At 41.3% G+C, this 20,254-nt stretch overlaps 1 protein-coding gene across 1 annotated transcript in view; it reads left to right on the top strand.

Moving 5' to 3' along the window:
* The window catches only part of HTR1E (5-hydroxytryptamine receptor 1E), a 38,545-nt gene extending 26,443 nt beyond the window's left edge, over positions 1–12,102 (top strand). The window contains exon 2 of the mRNA XM_058835166.1: positions 10,456–12,102. Coding sequence (XP_058691149.1) covers positions 10,619–11,713 — 1,095 coding nt within the window. The 5' untranslated portion in view covers positions 10,456–10,618 and the 3' untranslated portion in view covers positions 11,714–12,102. The remainder of the gene's footprint in view (positions 1–10,455) is intronic.
* The last annotated feature ends 8,152 nt before the right edge of the window (positions 12,103–20,254 follow it).

Raw genomic sequence — 20,254 nt, forward strand, 5'->3', positions numbered from 1 at the left:
CCCTGCCACTCATGCTGCGCTCCATGGCAGGGCTCTGAGCCTAAGAACACTCCCCAGAAAAAAACCCTAAAGCAGATAATTAATTTAGGAACCTCATACCAATACTCACAAAGGATTTATGCACCAGGAAGCTAATGCTTAACTATCTTTATATGAGAGATAGGGATTTTATGGACCAGGGTTTCAGCAACTTACATGACCTAAGCATCTTTAATAATGTAGCTCCTGTATAAAGTACACGTAGGGGCTTTCTCCTCTGTAAGAGGAACAACAGCACAATTCATCAATATGAGGAATGAGTGCTCAGGCTTTTCAGTTAGGAAAGAGGAGACTGAGGACCTAAATCATTACAATAGAGGTCTTTAAAGCCACAGGTGATGCAGGAAAGGTGGCTAGGTAACAATTGTTCCCCATAGGGAATGAGTCTTCCCTACAAAGTTGCACTCTTAGAATCATATTTATGTTTGCTTCAAACTATAATACAATGAAGACTAAATAGGATTTCAGGCATGTGTCTAGAGATAATAAACCCAGCTCATGGGCCACTTAGATTGCTGCTGAATTTCTAGAACTGACTCAGCATTCAGGCAGCAGGAGCTGCAAAAAAAGTCAATCCCATTGCCTTTACATGGTCTCCCACACACAAAATGCATTTCCCTCCCTGGAGGTGCTAGTAAATGAGGCATTGGACTGTGCCTCCTTCCAGGCCCATTACAGTATGTGAAGTATTAGACTTGCAAACTGTATTGGGATCTTCAACTCAAAGAAGCAAAAATAAGGATTATCAGCATGTAAGAAAACCCAACTGTTCCCACAGCAGCTCTTTCAAGTTATATTGGACATGGAATTGTTATTCTTCAGAGGACTTTTTAAGATGTTCCAGTGAAATGCTTTAATAGTTTGCAAATGAAATAGACTTCTTTCTAATGAAGGATTCTTTTTAAAAAATAGTTTTCCCACAGGGGATTTTGCTTCAGCAAAACAGTCATGGTTAACAACAGTTTCACAAACTCTGCATGATTTCTGCTCCAAAAGACCATGGGAGGAGACTCACAAGAAGGTAGTTTTGTTTCTAGTTACAAAACAAACAGATCATTAGTTCAAAGGATACTAAACTTCAAAGTAACTCTTATTATTTTAAAAGTTACCTGGAGGTCTGGAGGTCTATGGACAGTTCTTCCATTATCCACATAAACACAACCTGAGGAAGTCAAGAATATTTTTTAAGACTAAACATTATTAAAAATGAGTTTGAATAATGGATTTTCTTTTCATAAGCCTATTCAAAAGGAGAAACAAAGATTTTTTTTGCTTAGAGAGATTACGCTGTTAGGTGACGAAGGGGACACTGAAACATTTCGTTCCTGGCTCCAGTTTTTAAAGTAAGAGTTTTTTGAGAAGAAATAGAGTTAACTTCTCTCTTTCTGAGTCTTCCAGCACCTTTTATGTGATTCTGTACTTCTTTCAACCACGAAGATGCTGCCTCTGCTATTCCCAGCTAAGAAACAGGGCTTCACTTCAGCACCAGTCTTCCAGTTCCGTGACAGCATGGTCTCTACAGATGGAATTACTGTCATTTTTTCTGGTTTTTTTTTAAGGCAAATGTGACTGTAGTTTATTTTGTTTTGGCAAAATGTTTCTGGGAGTTGTTATGGATGTGTCTTCAGCTTGGTTGCTGCCTGGCAGACTGAGTCATGGCTGCAGGAAGAATTGCAGGTTTGGGAGATGGTCTCACCTACTCAGGACCATTCAGATGTTGTGTGCCTTCACTTTTCAGCTGAACCTTACTAACCAGCCTCATGAATACCTGTCCCTGGGCCACTCATCAGTGAAGCACCATCCCAAGTGTTGTTTTTCTAAGGAGGGCTGTAAGTGCTGGCTATGGCAGACTTGCCTGCCCTCTCCCCTTGCGAATTACAGGGAACGATCTCTCACAGTTCAGCTGCCAATGTCTGAGAGGGTATCTCATTATCCAAGCTGTCCTCCCACCTGTATTTTATCTGACTGTAGGTGTTAGTCATACAGTCAATGAACAAATAGTCTGAATGGAAGGTTGAGCAGTAGGAGGAAGGATTATGAAGGGCCCCAGGACCTGCCAATACCCAGCATCGACGCTCTTTTCTTTTTGTCTGTGTGCGCCTTTCTGAACCATTCAGTAGAAAAAAAGGGAATTGCAGAGCAAAACAGCCAAGCCAAAAGCAGCAGTGGGAACTGGCAGCAGCATAAAACCTGGGGCAAATGTCTTCCCTTGCCATAACCACCTGCTCCATAGCAAGTGATTTGAGTCTGTCACCAGGTCTTTGAAGTTTCTACATTTTCCTGAAGCATGAGAACATCCATAGCAGGGATCAGTGATGAGGTTAACTGTATAAAACAACATAAGCAAAAACAAAAAAAAAGTAATAAAAAATTTTTAAAAATGAAAATCTTTAAAAATTTTCTTAAAAGAGAGGAGGGGGAATTTTGATGACACAACATGTCAAAATATGCATGTACAAAGTGAGGTACAACCTAAAACACAGAGGAAAAGTCTTCTTTAGTAGTGAAAAATATTTACAAATAAAAAGTTCAAGAAAGACAGCCTTAACCACAAGTTTTTTAAAACAAAAAATTAATCAGAGAATAATGTCTCTGTGAGAGTGACTGCTAAGCATGAAGGTCACAAGGGTCAGTAACAGGTATAGATTGTATTTTTCTTTCCAGATGAGAGGTTAAGTGCATAGGTTCCCAGGCCTGCCTATAAATTAAGATATCATTAGGGATCAAGAGTACCTTTGCACTGAGAAAAGATCAGGTGAGAAGTACAGCTCTAGAGCAGTTAAATGCTGCTCTGGGCAATCAAACAAGCTTGCTGCCTCTGTTAATATAGATGTCATGCACGTACCAGGGGAGAGCATGTCCGATAACTTTAATCAGGTTAACACACGTAACAAGGCTGTCTAGCTGTGGGAATCAGGAAGTCCATGACTGAGAATTTACAGTTTCTTGGCTGGGTGAATTAACCCATTCAGCACTAACGTAACGTGATGTTTCTGTACCCAAGTAGCTCATTTCAGCATTCATACAAATGCAATCTGCAAAACAAATGGAAACAAATCAAAACATCTTTTTATTTTCTGTTCTTTCAGGAAGAGATTTATAGTTAAAGAAAGTTTCTATCTCCACAAATCATCTCTGGAGGAAAAATAGGTATAGGGAGAAGTTCTTTATGCCACAACGTGGTGGAAAAGACAGCACTTCCATGTTTTGACAGGTTAGGGTTGTACAATTGATTACCATAAATTCTACCTCAAAAGATTTTGCAAGATGCAGCTACCCATGTCTTTTGGCTCTATTGTATAGAAAATTAGAGCCTCTGGCGTCCACAAGTGAAATATCTCAGGATATAAGGTAGGTCATGAAAAGGATATATTGAAATGAACGACCAGGAATGGGCTGAAGTTTACATGGGTATTTTCTGTAGTGTAAAACAAAAGAGACTTTTTATGTGTACTGTGCTAAGAGTCTAAAGAGACATGATGAGTTTTAAAGTAATTTTTTCATTTGATAGTCTCTTGAAACCAAATTATTATAAATTTAGAGTGTTATTTATTACAAAATACTCCAACTAGAGTAGAGTGCTGTTCTAGTTTTTTTTTTAGAAATCTGTGTGTTTTACTATCCCAGAGAATTTTATTTATGTCTTATGAAAACCAGGATTAAATCTGCATCAAGTCCTAGTTTGTATCATATTGCAGCTCAGTGGTATCTTGCAAGCTTTCACTGCCTAAGATTTACTAACTTTCATATTGAAAGTAGATAAAAATGAGTAATCATCTGTGAATGATAATTATACCACTGCTTGTGGGAGGGAGCATGGTTTGAAGATCATCACTAATTATTGTTTCTCATTTGCATGTGCCAAGATCTGCACCACAAAAGCTTACCTCTATAATGTAATGCTGGTGGATTTTTAAAAAACCTGAAAAACCACAGCAATGGTTTTTGGAGGCAGCACCTCTCCTCTCCCATCAGTTTTCTCCCAGGCTTCTAACTTGGGAAAGAAATCCTACAGGCTGGCAAGATTCACTGGGAAGGAAGTAAAATCTTCCTGATATGCAAGCAGAGATCCCCTTTCTGATGCTGAGAGAGTTAGAACATCATGGTCACCCTGGCATTTATCCTGGGCTCTTCAGCAAAAGAGACAGAGAGCAACATCCCAACATACAGTGACAAGACACAGATAACAGTGCCTAAGCACCGCTTTGCAGCTTGACATTTTAGCAACCTCCTAGACAGAATTTAGTTTCCAATGGAGAATAAGCAGAGCCGTGAGGGCTCCTGCACACACACACAGGTGGCCTGCACAAACACTTGGTTTTGCTCTTGCAAGAGGACAAGAGGACACAGACACACCCCTTTGCCCTGAGGAGGTGATGGGTAGCTTCCAGAGACATCAGGCCTGGTGCAGGCATCAAAACAGCAGCACCAGAGTGCTGCATCTCTCTCTGTCCCCTCTGTCTATGCTGACTGGGAATAGCCCAGCCCTCCCAGCCTCCCAACAACGGTGTCAGGTTTGACTCTTGTTCTCTGGTCTGAACAAGTTAGGTTATTGCCCTGATTTTGGCTGTGAATGACCAAGGCACACTCACTTTTTCCCTTGTTGTCTCTTCTTCCACTTGTCCTTTTCACCAGACTTAACACTCCCTTTTTCCATCTCAGCCTCCTCCCAAAAGTACAACTCTGGCCAAATTACCTCCTCCCCATCGGTCCCAGTTTTGCAACAACCAGTGAAATCTGTTTTGTGATAGAGTTGTTATAGGCACACTCAGCTTTATACGTGATTACCCTCCACTCTTCTGTGAATTTCAACCACTTCTTGTGTAACTCCACCTGCAAAACCCAGCCATCCCTTGGGGCATCATCTGTGACTGGTGTCAGGTGCCTGTGCTGGTACCTGCCACACCCAGCACGTTCTCTGTTGTGCCCAGCAGTGTCCCCAGTGCTGTTCACTCAGCCCATCCTCTCTGGCCAGGACCAAGCTAAAGCACAGGTATCCCTGTGTCCCTAGAAACCTACATTACACAAAGACAGGCTGCAGGCCATTATATCCTTGATTACAACATACTGTGCTTTGGTTATTTATGACAGGGTCACTATGTCTATGAATGTTAGTAGGATGCCCACAGATGCGAACACGCAGTTATGCCTCCACACACCTTGCTTACTGCTCAGTCCTGTCTTTCCCTCATGCTGCTTGTTTCAGTGGTGTGCACAGGGTAAATCTTAACTTGAAGGTCAATTTTATAGGTCAATTCCTACAAATTTCATAGTAATTTCATTCCTGGCCTCATTCCGTCTGTGCAAGAAAAGGTTGCATCCTTAAATCTATGGCCCCATAATGCAGCTAGGAATTCCTCAGACAGGTTCTTGTAAAATTTCGGTTTTCACACAAAAATTGTAATTTCCTTTATTATCCTACCCCAGTTTACGCTTCTCTAAGACAACCCCAATGCACATTTTAATAGTTTGTCTTCCTTTTACCTACAACTGGCATCAAAATCTCATGGTGTGGCTGTGAATATGAGCTGCCTGGTGACAACAAAATTTTGTTTTGCTGCCAGTCTTGCCACAGGTTGGTGTGATTCTGACCATCTCCACTTGCTCAGGTTTTGCATGCTGCTTTTCCAAACATGACATGTTACAAGCAGCCTCAGTGCCTACATAAATCCATAGCATGACCTCTGCAGCACTGACATCCTTAGAAACCCAAAGAAAAACCAGCATGTCAGAGTACAGTACTTAGTATTTGCAAACCTATAATCTTCAGTTAAACTCAGCTGTGTCATTTGATTACCAAGGATCCAAGAAGTCCAAGATTTGTTGACTTAACAAAAGCAATACTAGAAAGTTGCAAGGGAAAAGCCTGAATTTCAGGGCTTTGTACATAAACTCCGAAGAGAAAACCTCTTTGAAGGAAGAGGGAGAGCATTGAAAGTTTAGCATATTTTCATTGTTTGAAATATTAACATTATCATAAATGTTTTAAGTCATATTTTCCATAAACTGTCTCACAAATCATGGCACAGATTCTTGCCCTTCAGAGCTAAAGTCATGGAGATATTGAAAGTGAAAAGCATTCAGACCAATTCAGAGTTTGAGAGTCAAACTGATTCATTGCTGTCAAGGGCACAAAGGTGTAGCAGTTGTACAGTGTGATAATTTGCTTAGAGGAAATGTAAAACCATGGATGTAAAGGAACTAAGCTGCCTTGTACATACACATGTGCAATGCCAGTTCCACTTGCTTGCTCCAAGTGATGTTATTCCATTTGTTATGAAATGGTTGAAAGTCCAGTGGCCAAAGAGTGGGAGTCAATCTGTCCAGCAGAAATTCAGATTATTCTGCTACACTGTGGTCCTCTGCTGAGAAAAGTGAGATAGTTTTTTTGGCAAGAGCAGACATGGACATTGCCATCTCACAGCCTAAATTTGTCCAGTTCCTTTTAAGTTTAATCAAACTCTTTCCCCTTTCTTCCTCTTAAATGGCACTCAAAGCCATTACCAATAATCAGCTAATATGAAACATGATTGATTCCCATTTGGAGGAAGCCAGATGAGTTTCTTGCACCAACTGCAGAAAATTAGTCTGTGTGTGTAAAATTCTCTCTGTAGGAAATGACTGACAGCCTAAAGTGATACAGCTGCAAAACATAAACATAGCAGTGCTTTTAGTGAGAGCACTTTAAATAACTGTTATTAATGTCCCTTCTAAGATGTCACTTAGAAAACCACAATCAATTACTATAGTGATAGCAATACTATATATAGCAATTATATGCAGGAGATAGAGATGCTGGAAACCAGCTATTATTGCTTAGACATAGTAAAATTCTCCTTGTTAACACTCCTGTGATGACCACAAACACACCTGCATTTTTAAAAGATTGATGATAAGTAGCATTTAAATCCTGCCCTGTATTAATAAGCAAGGTCAATCACTGGTACCTCTTTGTAAATAATTTCCCAATTTAAAACATCGTTTCTTTCCTGGGCCAGAGTACTCTCTCTTTGGGTCTTCTAATGCAAAAGTAGAGAGAAGATAGCTGGAAAAACAAGGACAGTGGGAGAGTGGCTGGGGAGGAGGCAGTGCAGGAGACTGGACATGAGCCCTGGCTGAGCCCCTGGAGGCAGTGCTGAGATGGCACCAGCAGCTCAGGAGAGTCTCTGGCACAGGAGGTGAGCTGGGAGGTGAACAGCCAGGGCTACAGTCAACTAATTATAACTAACTAGTTATAATGCCAGTGTGTATCCTCATCCTGTGGGTAAGGCAGGACAAGACGCACAAACTTAAGCTGTAGAAGAAACTTGCAGCTCTCAACAGCTGAAATGACTTTTCAGCATTTAAATGTATTTCCTTAATAATACTGGTTTAGTGCCATTCTCTTATGTGGCATTTATATTGTCTGAACTGCTAAGGGCTCACTTCCTATAAGGAAAAAACTGAATTAACTCCCCAGTGATGAGTTTGGACATGAAACAATGGGCTTGTGGTGTCTGAGGTACCTGCAGGCAGGGATGATGTTTTGTTTATATTTTTTTCTTGTCTTCAATTATTGCAATGTTTTCCAGGCAAAAAATATATGTTTGCTTTCCTGAGCAGTAGCAGACTTGTAAAACCAAACTCCTTTGTGTTATCAGCAGTATCCTTTGTCCTAAAGGAAACCGGATGTTTGGATCTGATTCAGTTTGTTTAAATACAAGTTAATTAAGGAAAGTAAGAATTTATTTTTCAGAGTATTCTTGTGATACAGGGAACAGGTAGAGCTCAGAAAGGATTTTCCTTGGGATACATCAGTGTAGGCCATCTGGTGAGAACCACAGCAATTCAGGTCTTACTGGATTAAACCTATATGTAGGCAGTGCTCAGCAGAGAAAATGGTGGGGACCACGCAGGGTGGGGTGTTGCAGTCTGCAACCTCAGGATCTCGTCCAGGGAAGCAGCAGCGTTCTGGGGACCAGCATGAAACACCAACGAGACGGGCTCCCGGTTCATGAAACCATTTATTCAGCATAGGAACAAAGTCAGGTCCAGAACAGAGAGCCCCGAACAGAGGCACAGCAGGGGTTTTTGAGGGACAGAACCGAGGGTTTACACCTTTGAGGGTGGAGTTCAGGGTCAGGGACCATTAGAAACACACCAAGGGAGAACCCCCCAGGGACTCAAACCCAATCAGAACTCCTGGGCCGCCCTTCACAAGGGGTTTGGGGTGGAACAATGTTAACTCTTTGTCTCCCTGAGGCCGCTGCCACAGTGGGGTGATGTCCCAGAGCCATGAAACCTCAGGGCCCCAGAGGAGAGAAGGACTAGCAGAAAGAAGTGCTGCTTACATCAAGAGGCATCACAAGATCTCCTGTGCGTGCACATAGTGGTTGTGGAGGAGATGTGAATTCCATGGTGTCTTCCAATATTATCTTCTATTATTGTGGGCCAGGGTACACTCACTAAATAATAGTGCTGAAGAGAGGATGTGGATTACAATTGGTTTTGGTCTGTGCTCCGGGAGTGTAGAGAGGGAGAGAAAACCTCTTTGTTTTATCCTCTGATCAAAGCATCAGACATAATAAGGGTGCAAACTAAGGAAATCAGAATCTGTCTTGATAGAAAAGACTCCCATGAACAATTTATGAAGAAGGTTTGAGCTGATATTTTTGCTTTAGGCCTAAACAATCAAATTGACATTTCCATGGGTGGTAACCACATGAAGATGATGGGTGGATTTCAATCTGACTTCTCCAGTCAATTTTTAATAAGCAGGCCTAATATTTCCTCCAAGGCTATTAGTAGTTTAAAGCTGTTTAAAGTAGTTTCTTTAGAGTAGAATATGCTTTAGGGGAAGGCAGTTCTGCAGTTATTTCTGCAGAAATAAAACTCACATTTTGCTAACCCAGAGACAGTGGCAGTACAGATCTGCTTTCCTAGAGCCTATCCACAAATAGAAGTTTTTATCTAAAGTTTCTATTTTTAATTTTTCCTCATTCAGCTCATTCAGAAGATGGCACTCCAACATCTGAGGAAGAGCATATGTACACAGAGCTAAGTAGCCAACTAGCTTTAAATGCATAATTCCTCATTCAATTTCTTAATTCCTCATTAGCTTGCATGTGCAAACTCAAAGCCTAATCCAAGTCCCACTGGTGTCAGTGAGAATGGGTTTTACCTCTCAGATTTAACCTAAAAATCTAAAAATCAGACATGTATTCCAAATGCAACTGTGGAGGAGCCACTTGTAGTGAAAATAGAGAAAGATCAGCGTTTCCAGGATATGATTCATAGCATCTTCCTTAAAGGCTTGTCTTGAGAGGGGACAAGTGTATTCTGGCAGCTGCTATCTTTTTCCCCTGCTTGTAAAGGGAGCCTGTACAACCAACCAAGAAGCCTCCTTACTCTGATAAATGAAGCCAGGGGAAGGAATCTTTCTGTTTATTTCAATGGAAGAGGATTCAGACTTTCAGTTTTCCACATCCTTTATGCCAACATAAATTACAAATGAGAAAGCAAGGTCCCAGAGGTTATCCCAACCTGCACCTCATGGGCTATTAACTCTGGCTTCAGTTAGCATTTGGGATGTATGGAAAAGAAATGTAAACTTCTGAAACAAAATTAAACTTTTTTTTAATTATTGTTCCTTGCATCACACTGGACTCCCTGACAGGGAGCACAATTAGATGGAAATCTCAAAGCAGTGGCAGAAGCTTTTTGTCTGTCTCCTCTAAAGACACTCACAGTGGGATATGTGAAATGTCAGGAATAATTAGACAAAACTATATGAGCTCCTAGCAACACTGATGCGCTGTGTAAAACCAAGCATTTGCCATAAAGCTTTAAACATTGTTGAAAACCTGCATGACAAAAGCAACCCAGGTAATTTTTAAGTACAGTTTCTAATATGTTAATACAGATATGGATATGAAAAAGCAGAATAGAAAGCTGTGAAATGCTGGCATGCCTTTGCTGAGATAGGCTGCTCTGTTGCTTTTTATCCAAAGGTGATATATAAAAGTAATTGATGCCTCTCATATAGCAATTAAAATGAAAAGGCAAATTCCCTCAGCTCTTCATCTGCTAGAGTGTATTTTAACAAGCAGGAAAAGGACTAGCTCCTGCTATCAGTATCACAAAGATCATAGACATGTTTGTGAAAAGGGACCTCTGGAGGTCCCTTAGTCCAGCCTCCTAAAGTAAAATCTCCAAAATTGAAGAAGGAATAACCATTTCACGTCAGCAGGAAATCTGGCCCAATTTGCCCTTTAGATAAGAAAAAAATGAACTATGAATGCAAAGAAAAGGGGAGAGAAAAGGCAAGAGAAGGGAGAACAGACCAACATTTTATTTGAGATGATGCTAGAAATGCAAAACTTTTTTACCGAAAAAGATTATCCTAAATTGACTAACAGGTGTGTTTTTATCTTCTAGGAAAACAATGAACAGGAAGAAACCTGGAAGATTATTTGCTGGTCTGTCAAATATGGGATTATAATTTTTTTTTTTTAAATAATACATAGAGCATCTCTTTCAAATGGATAACTTCTGAACCTAGAACTCTTCATTACCAACTTCTCGCATCCTGGAGGGGAAAATGAATTTCACAAATTGCACCACTGAAGCCAGTGTGGCTGCAAAGCCAAAAACAGTAACGGAAAAGATGCTCATTACCCTGACCTTGGCCACAATCACAACCTTGACTATGCTGCTGAATTCTGCTGTAATTGCAGCAATCTCCACAACCAAGAAGCTCCACCAGCCGGCAAATTATCTCATATGTTCACTGGCTGTGACGGATCTCCTTGTTGCTGTTCTCGTCATGCCCTTGAGCATCACTTACATAATGATAGACAAATGGACTTTGGGGTACTTCATCTGTGAGATCTGGCTTAGCGTCGACATGACCTGTTGCACGTGTTCAATCCTTCATCTGTGTGTCATTGCACTGGACAGGTACTGGGCCATCACCGATGCTATCGAATACGCCAGGAAAAGGACGGCGAAAAGGGCTGGGCTGATGATAGTCACCGTGTGGACAATCTCCGTTTTCATATCAATGCCCCCCTTGTTTTGGAGAAATCACCACAGCATCAGTATTCCCAGTGAGTGTCGCATTCAGCATGACCATGTCATCTACACTATTTATTCCACGTTTGGGGCATTTTACATTCCCTTGACTTTGATCCTGATCCTGTACTACAGAATTTACCATGCTGCAAAGAGCCTTTACCAAAAGCGGGGTTCAAGCCGCCACCTCAGCAACAGGAGCACCGACAGCCAGAACTCTTTTGCCAGCTGCAAGCTCACACAGACGTTCTGCGTCTCGGACTTCTCCACATCTGACCCAACCACAGAGTTTGATAAAATCAAACCATCTGTGAGGATCCCTCCTTTCGAGAACGACTTGGACCTGGCTGGCGACCGGCAGCAGATCTCCACGACAAGAGAACGAAAGGCTGCTCGCATCCTGGGGCTGATTTTAGGTGCTTTCATTTTGTCCTGGTTGCCCTTTTTCATCAAGGAACTGCTTGTGGGCCTCCACATTTGCACTGTCTCTCCAGAAGTAGCAGACTTCTTGACCTGGCTTGGGTATGTCAACTCGCTCATCAACCCTTTGCTGTACACGAGCTTTAATGAGGATTTCAAGCTGGCCTTTAGAAAGCTCATCAGATGTCGAGAACATACTTAAAAGTGCTGAGAGATGATGATGCTGGCATGACTCCTGGCCTTAAAAATGAGCAAAATCATTTGGCTCTGCCACCGTTTCCCTTGATAAAGGGGATTTTTGTGTTTGCCTATTTGCTTGACTGTTCTTCAGCCTGTAATTATGCCAATTTTTTAATCTCCAGTGTTATTCATGGTAAAGGGTTTGAAATAAATTTATTCTACAAAGGAAAAGATTTTTTAGAAATGAAACAGCAAAAAAATATTATTAGTATTAGGTACTCATATCTAAGACATTTTGTGTAATCAATGATTCAAGAAGCAAACAATATTCACTTTTATACTTTTTCCATTTAAGAATCAAACATCAAAATTATGTACTGTATAAAATGAACCCCATAAATACATATTCAAAAATTAATAAACACTTCATGGTCATGAGAACTAAACAGCATCTCTTTACTGTGGCGTTCTGAGAAAGCTGCAACAGCCATTTAGGAGGAAAATTACCACCATTTCCACCTGGGTTGAGGCAGAATAGACTATTCCTTTCTTCAGGAATACACTCCCAAAACAGAAAGCAAAGTTCAGTTCATTGCATCTAGAAATTATTCCATTTCATAACCCAAACGAATTACTTAAGTGGCTCTCTTTGTGTAATATTCCAGATTTACAGTTGAGGTGTTGGGCAGACACCTGTGCATATAGTTTGGCAACTGAGAGGATGCAGCTAGCAAGTGTGATACTTGTGAAACTAACTGCACATCTGAGTGGTCACACCTTCAATACCACTAACCCTGTTTCTTCAGACCTTCTACTTTAGTCAGTTCTGGGGTGCTATTATTCACTTGTGCCATATTTCATCTGAATCTTGTGGTGCACAGTCCCAAGGATCTATGGATCTTACCCCCACCAACTTAGGCAACTGGATATCTTCTCAGCAGGCTAGCAATATAGAGAAATTCAAAAACATCAGCTAAAACCTAATTATTTTGGAATATCAGAAAAAAAAAAAACCAGTAACATGATTTGTTTTAAATAGCAGTCTGCATATATGCTTTCTTGCCATCTCAGTTTGCAATGGCAATCTTGCCTACTTAACCTATGGTCAGGTGCTCTGGTAGGATTTCTTGCTCTGGGAGTCCTTCACAGACTTAATTCCCCTGTCCTGAGAGACAAAGAGTCCTTTGTATCCTGTCTTTTGTGCTTATGGAAGTTAAAATTTTATAATTCAAATATTGTGGAAATCAATCAGGGAAGGGGCAAAATCAAAGCTTTGAATTTGGTATTGTCCATTAGCAACTCCCAAGCACCATTTAAATATTTATTACTTGCCTTTCACTCTAATGTTCTTCCCCGTCCATTTTTCTGGACAAATTCTTTTTTAATTACACGAATACACAACAGAGGAAATACCACATATGTCAACCTGACATGCAGTAACAGTGAAAACTATAGTATGGTGGCTCCAAATCCATCAAAACAAATACTAGAGGTAGCAAAAGTGTTGTAACAGCACTGGAAGCTATCTCTTAAAAATGTTTTGAAAATTTACAAGATGACAATCATTTTTCTTATCAAGATTCAAGGAAGTGTAAGTAATATGTGAGCAATAAACTGCAAATGGAACTGAGAAATGACATCCTTATTGGTGAGAGAAAGCATTTGGCTGGAAGGATGCAGTGCCACAAGCTGAGCGTAAACCAGGTCTGAAGGTGACAAAAGCGTGACCTGCTGCTTACCCACATGCAGTGGGATTCTTCTTTCAGGACTCCCTGCCGGATTTTGGGAGCTTCATCTCCAGCTGTCCTTCTGAAGCTACTGTTGCAGTTGCCTCCTCCAGATGCCTTTGGGTTCCCTACTAGCAAACATTAATCCCTAAAAAGAGAGGAAAATTATCTCTGCCACTGAAAATTTCTTTTAGTGAGGAAGCACAAATATCCATTATGGTTTTTCCTTTATGCAGCTTGTTGGATTGTTGGAGGTGGAATTTGTTGATTGAAATCAGGGAAGCGTGTCCTGACCCTGCCTATCAATAAAGCTTCCAAAGCAGCTCCCCAGAGTACATATGATATTAAGAAAAAAAACCAAAAAAAAACAAAAAAACAAACCTGGAAGTTAAAATAAAAAACGTGGTATGTGTAAGAAGCGCTGCGGACTATATTTTTTTCTCTTTCAGAAAATGTAATAGAATTTATTACTAAAGAGCAAGGATTCAGCACAATTTCTGAAACAAGTTGACTGTGGCAGAGAAAACAGGACACACAGGCAGTTATGGCTAGAAGAGAGTGGATTTTGGTGTCCCTTGGGTGCACAAGGGAGCCCATCTGCTGTGATGACTAGAAAGAGAAGCGTAAATGTACAAGCCTCCCCCAGCAGACTGTCTGAGCCACGCCAAGGAGCTCAGCTGAGGCAGAAGCTGCACCCCAGCCAGGTTTTGTTGGGCTGTCTCTGGGGCTCAGCTGTGGGGTGGGCTGCACAGGGGTCTTTGCTAGGAGGAGGGAATGGGTGGGAGTGACAGTGCTGGTGAAAGGTGTTTCAGAGGAGAAAACCAACAAAATGAGAGATGTTTCCAGCTCCTAAGGGCACATGGTACACAGAGTAATTTAGGTTGGACAGGATCTCTGGAGGCCAGCTAGGCCAAGCCTCCTACAAACAACAAACCTCAAAGTGGGACCAGCCTCACAGTTCAACACTGCTCCAACATGCTGTGTGCAGTCATGTTTCTCACAGAAAAAACAGCAGCTCAGTTAACTCTGTTGCCAAGATTGATGCTCATTTAAAGCCATAAGTGTGGCTGAAGGCTGGAAATGCTGAGTGTGACCTCCACAGCAGCTGTCGTAGGCAGGTAGCAGTACTTCAGAAACATGGATGAAAGCTGTAAAATACAGGAGCTGCATCATCTTTATTTCTACTAATGGCTTCCTTTTAGTATGTGAACACTGCTATTACCACTCAAACTACCAATCAGGTTGAAGGCTGTATTCAATTTTAATATTTAGAGGTAATTAACAGGAAAAAACAGATGGATGGCTAATTTCCGTGCTTTCCTGTTAAATAAAGACTCACCATTCACTGCCAGCTGACTACTGATTTTCTAATTAAGTCATTAGCTAAACACAGAGAATGTTTTCCAACAAATGCCACTAGATTGATGAAGATGTATGTTTTCCCCATGCTCAGAATCAAAGTCAGGAACAATATATAGGATTGGCTACTTATAACAACTCAGCTTGATCAGAAATTACCAGTTTTCTCATGAAAATAAAAATTAGTCTGACACTGCTGTTTGACAAAATCCTTTTTATTTTTTTTTCTATGTTAAGTTTTTGCTGCTTTTACAATGGGTTTGGAGACATTTCTTGACCTGTCCATGGCAACTCTCCATTCGCAGCTATCCTGGATCAGTCCCACCCACACCATGTTCTGCAGTACAAGGTCTTCCCAACAAGTTCTTAGTGATGTATTCAAGACCTACAGACTACCTCCATCTTCCTTAACGTCTCTAAACCATCCTGAAATATCAGAGCCTTATTATCTCTAATGGTGCCCTCGCAAAGTTGTCTTGCTTTACAGCCTTAACTCCCTGCCTGTCCTGCCTTTGGGTTTCTGACTCTTTCTAATCCCTAGATTTATTGTGGTCCTGCTAGAGCAAGACCTTGTTCTCCCCCCATCTCTCAGCAGTTATCAGAATTCCCATGATTGTGGCTGTTCAAGTCTGTAAGATTTTTCTCTGTCTTACATGTATCCAGGCAATTTCCAGAAGGTTTTTGCCTTCTGTAAGCAGCCAGTGCTTTGGAGTGAGTTCATATGTCCCTGAAGATTGTACCAATCAACAAGTTGTCCTCCCCAAAAGACAGACTCTTCAAATGGTACTTTACCTATTTTATTTTATTCCCTTTCTTCTGTACCCTACCCCTTTCCCTTTCTTCCACATTAAAATTGACCCTCATATTATTATTTTATGGACCTGTATCTTTGCTTTTGGGGACCTTTCCCTGCACAGGTTACTCAGGTTTCACTCAACTCCTGCTCTTCTGCCTGTGCCAACCACAGCTCTCTTCTCTGCAAGCTTTGTCCCACCACCTCCATGATCTTTCTAGACCTTTCCTGCTCCTTGCAGCTGATGGGTTTTTTTCCTTCTCAAAACCACTTCTGATATGGCAAAACTCCTGAAACAAAAGCAGTCACCGTGGGCAGTGGAGGAATTAGTGTGTGTGTGTGTATTGTCTGTCTTTTTTTCTCCACCTCTCCCTTAGAGATCACATCCTCTTCTGACATGAGCTATCTCTGCCTAGTGCACAGCATACACAGACACAGCAAAAACACATTAAGAGTTGCATTTGCCCTGACCCACCTGGATTTGGCCCCTGCACAGTACTTTAAAGTTGTGGGTTCCTCACCACAATGATGTACCCAGTTGTTCACAACACGAGGTTAATTCTGTTGATCTTCCTGTATGGAGAAAGATGATGAGATTGAACTTTCCAAAGGATTTAAAACAAAGTCCCTGCCTCACCAATTTTATGTAAAAGGCTGTCACTATTCAGATTTCACTACTGTGCACCTGAGCTGTCCAATTTTCGACAGTTATCACTTCTTGTTTCTTTGTCCTTTGCATGTGCAAGGAAGGAACAAAAAAAAAAAAAACACACAAAAAAACACAAAAAGAAAACAAAAATAAAACCCCAAACTAACAAAAAACCCCCAACTTTTAAAAATTGGGTTCTTCTAAGAAAATATATTAAAATTATATTTATATTTATATTTATATATTAAAATATATAAAATCTTTTCTAAAGACTCAGTTTCCCACTCCTCTGTTTTGAATTCCAGTTATCAAAAAATAAAGAGCATTAAAGTGCTGAGGGGAAATACAAGCTTGCAGCTTAAGTGCAGAGATAGTTCTTGTGCCTGGGTATTGTTTAACCATTGCAAATATCAATGAGAGACAAGCTGGTTTTTATTCATCCTTTACACACCCAAATGATTTCTATGAAGAATTATCTCAATTGCTTATTGCTTAAAGACACAGTAAATCTTGTGATATTTTTTATTGTTCAAGTAACATTTCATAAGAGTCCTATGCAATATATTGTCACCCTTTCTAATTGCTATCCGTTTTTCACTTGGGGCCAAAAATATATTTTTTTTAATTATCTGACTTTGGATAAATTCCAGGTTCATCTGCTGTAAAATTATTCTTTAGCATTCTCTATTTTACTCTATGTACATTTACAAACATTGCTCCCTTCCTCTCTTACGCTGCCAGGGGATCTTTACTTCTTCATTAATCCCATGCAGGTGATCACCTATAGATGATGTTACATGATTAAATTACTCCTTCCTACTCAGCTAATTTCTGTGCTTCTATGAATCAGTGCTTAAATATAAATTTTTGATGTTGCTGCTGTGAGTAGATGTAACCATGAATGAGCTGTGGGAAAAAAAAACATGATTAGAAAATTATATTAACATCTTCTCAAAGACCTAAGGGAAAGAGACTAATTTCAACTTTTTACCTTCTTAATCAGTTTTCTTTCCTCTTCATTTCACTGTTTCCTGGTCTGTAAATCCTGTTCATTAATTTTTCCCCCTGTTTATCTTTCTCTCTTTCTTTTCCTTGGCAGCCTTCCTCAGCACCACAGCAGCATCTAGTAGCCTGTAGCAAAAGAAGCAAGGCCACGTTGTGCTATGTTGATACACATCACCTAAGCATCTGCTCTTGTTTTTAGGAAATCAGGCCCTGCAACCTGATTTCCTAAATTTCCAGGCTCTGTTCCATGGTGCTGTTCTGCACAGCCTCTACTTCAGCTTTACTGCAGTTTTACTAAAATCATATTTCTACCATGCATCAAGATTCTTCCAAGTGAAAGATGCTTGTATTAAACCATGGTGTCACAATTTTTGAAGATGTCTTTTTAATAATTCCCCCTCTTACCCTCACCCATGGGGCTTCCATCAATACAAACTAAAGCCACAGCTAGCATGGTTTCCAGATGGAAGAAGTGGTGCTGGAAATACCCACTCCACTTCTCCCACTGCCACTCATATTTCACGGTCTTCCAGTTACTTCCACTGCATACTTAAAACACATTAGCATATAGAGCAGCTTTCTGAAGTTTTTGTGGGTTGATTTCCTGCATGACAAGTTCTGAGCCTTGTTTCTATCTGGTGTAAGATCCCTTGTCACTGGGGTACTCAAATATTCTAATGTACTGCATCTCCCATATTCATTTTGTACACCACATGACTGCAAATGGCACACATTTCTACAAGGTGAGGCACAAAGCACTGTCTCCTTGCAATTACACTTTATAAAAGATGCATGTTTTGTCAATTAAGAAACAAAACATAACTTTTGGGAAGAGGGGCGACAGAATTCCTCTTCCTTTGTAAATTGTTTTGCGCACAATCTGAAATGACTTCTGGGTATTAACTTTAAAAGAGCACTAAGAAACAAAACATAAAATCACATGTGCATGCCTGAACAACTTGCAACGAGGAGAGTGACTCTCCAGTGGATTTTACAATAAAAAATTGTTTCTCTCCAAAGCTTTCTACAGTGACCTTTCCAAGGGAATAGAAAGTTCCACACAAATGACTTTCACCTTTGTAATGCCACTAGAAATATTATCTCAGTCCTTTATAGGAGGAACAGTCTGTGAAGCTGCTAGACTGCTGGGTTAAGCCTCCACAAGCTTATTTCTTCAATAAATAAAAAGTGAGGCTAACACCTCCAGCTTGAGGGTTTTAAATTGAATTGACCACTAAAATAAAGTCTATCAGCTAGAGTTTTCTTTTTATTCATACATACTGCAGTGTAATTCCTCATTTGTTTATTGCTAAGCCTGCATATGAGAAATTAAAATAATCACCTTTTAAATCCAGAATAACAAGAAAATACTCTCTCTTATTTTTCCGATTTCAGAACACTTCTGTATTATGACTGGCCAGTCATTTTGAAGCTGGCAGAAAGAAAAAATTAATCCAATTAGATCCACAGGATTTAATCTAGGATTACAAAATTAAGCGTGGTTATCTTGGTCTGCTGCATGCACATACATGCAAGTCACAGATCAAAATCCTTTAATTTTTCAGTACAGCAGTTTCACCACTCACTGAAGAGCAGGTTATCTGTGGTTTTAATGAGGACTGGCAGGAGGCTGTACCCTTTCCTACCATGCATGGAGCCCACAGGAGGAAGGGGACTGAGACCTGAGGCTTTATGGCTGGCAGAGACCGTGCACTGGGGACATGGTATCACCGCTGTTCCCTGCCTTCCTCAGAGTCCAGTCCTCCCTCACACAAGCCATGACTTCCACCTTCAACCAGAGGATTCAGAGCACTTTGACCAAATAAAAGTGAGAAGTGTGAAGGACTGACCCACACTTCCTCCTGGGCTGTTCACTAAGCACTTGGCTGGAATTGTGTCCCCCAATGCCATCAAGCCAGCAGCCACACAACAGAGCAGGACAAGCATCCAAAGCAAGTCCCCAAAGCAGTCACTGTCCCTCTCCCTGCAACATGGTCCAGCACACCAAACATGCTCCACAGCAGCAGCTCCGTTCAGACCTGCAGCAGGGACTCCCAGGAGAGCAGACCTGCCTGGAGCAAGCACATGCTGCCACATTCATCAAGCCCTTCTAGCACATTATAGCAAGGCACACAGCAGCCAGGGCTGAGCACCATCCCTCAAAGGGGTTGTGCTTGTGTGTCAGCCTTGCAGAAGCTTGGGCTGCAGCATCCTGACCAACAGCACCCTGGTTAATGCAGAAAGGACACATCACATGTTACAGGGATGCCTTCACCTTGCTCAGCTGGGCTGCTTTCCACTGCCAAACCCTTCTTTGTATGGCAGGCAGGCATACACACCCCCAGGGCAATGCCAGATAAACTCACAGGGTAAAACAGCCACACAAGGGACAGTTTCTAAACCTCCCCACTCCCTAAAGCAGACTAACAAGTTCTGACAGTCTACAGATCAAAGCAGTCCCAAGCAGGAGATTCAACCCTCCTGTAAAAGGAAGCATTGCTGTCCTCCACATCCAGAGGTCCTGGCTGGAAACAAGCCATGTCTCTCCTACAGACACTGCAGTGACTCTTCTGGTGCCAACAGTGACTGGGACCAAACCCAGCTCCCACACAAAGACAGCCACTACTTGTCACCAAGACAACTGAAAGGTTGTGTGGGAAAAACCAAGGAAAGGGCTGATAAAACCCACCATTCAGTGACAGCATGAACCCCCAGGCTCCGTGGCTGGGATTCCTGACACCTTGCACAGCAGCCACCAATGCTCCCAAAAGCAACCACTGCTGAGACCTTAACAGTCTCTAAGAGCCTGTTGAGGTAACAGCAGCTTCTCAGTTCAGTGCCCAGCTTGAACAGCTGAGGAAATGCAATGGAAGGCACCAAATGCCCTTTTCTTTTGCCCCAGGCTGGGGAACAACAAGCTGCTGCCACTGCAGCCCCAGAGCAATCAAAAACTTGTGACTTCCCTGCTCTCTACTCTCAGGACAGGCACAAGTGTGGAATAAGGCAGTTTTGGTGCCCAAAACTGATAGC

Source organism: Poecile atricapillus, chromosome 3 (assembly GCF_030490865.1).
Source record: "Poecile atricapillus isolate bPoeAtr1 chromosome 3, bPoeAtr1.hap1, whole genome shotgun sequence".
In the NCBI taxonomy this organism is placed as follows: Eukaryota; Metazoa; Chordata; class Aves; order Passeriformes; family Paridae; genus Poecile; species Poecile atricapillus.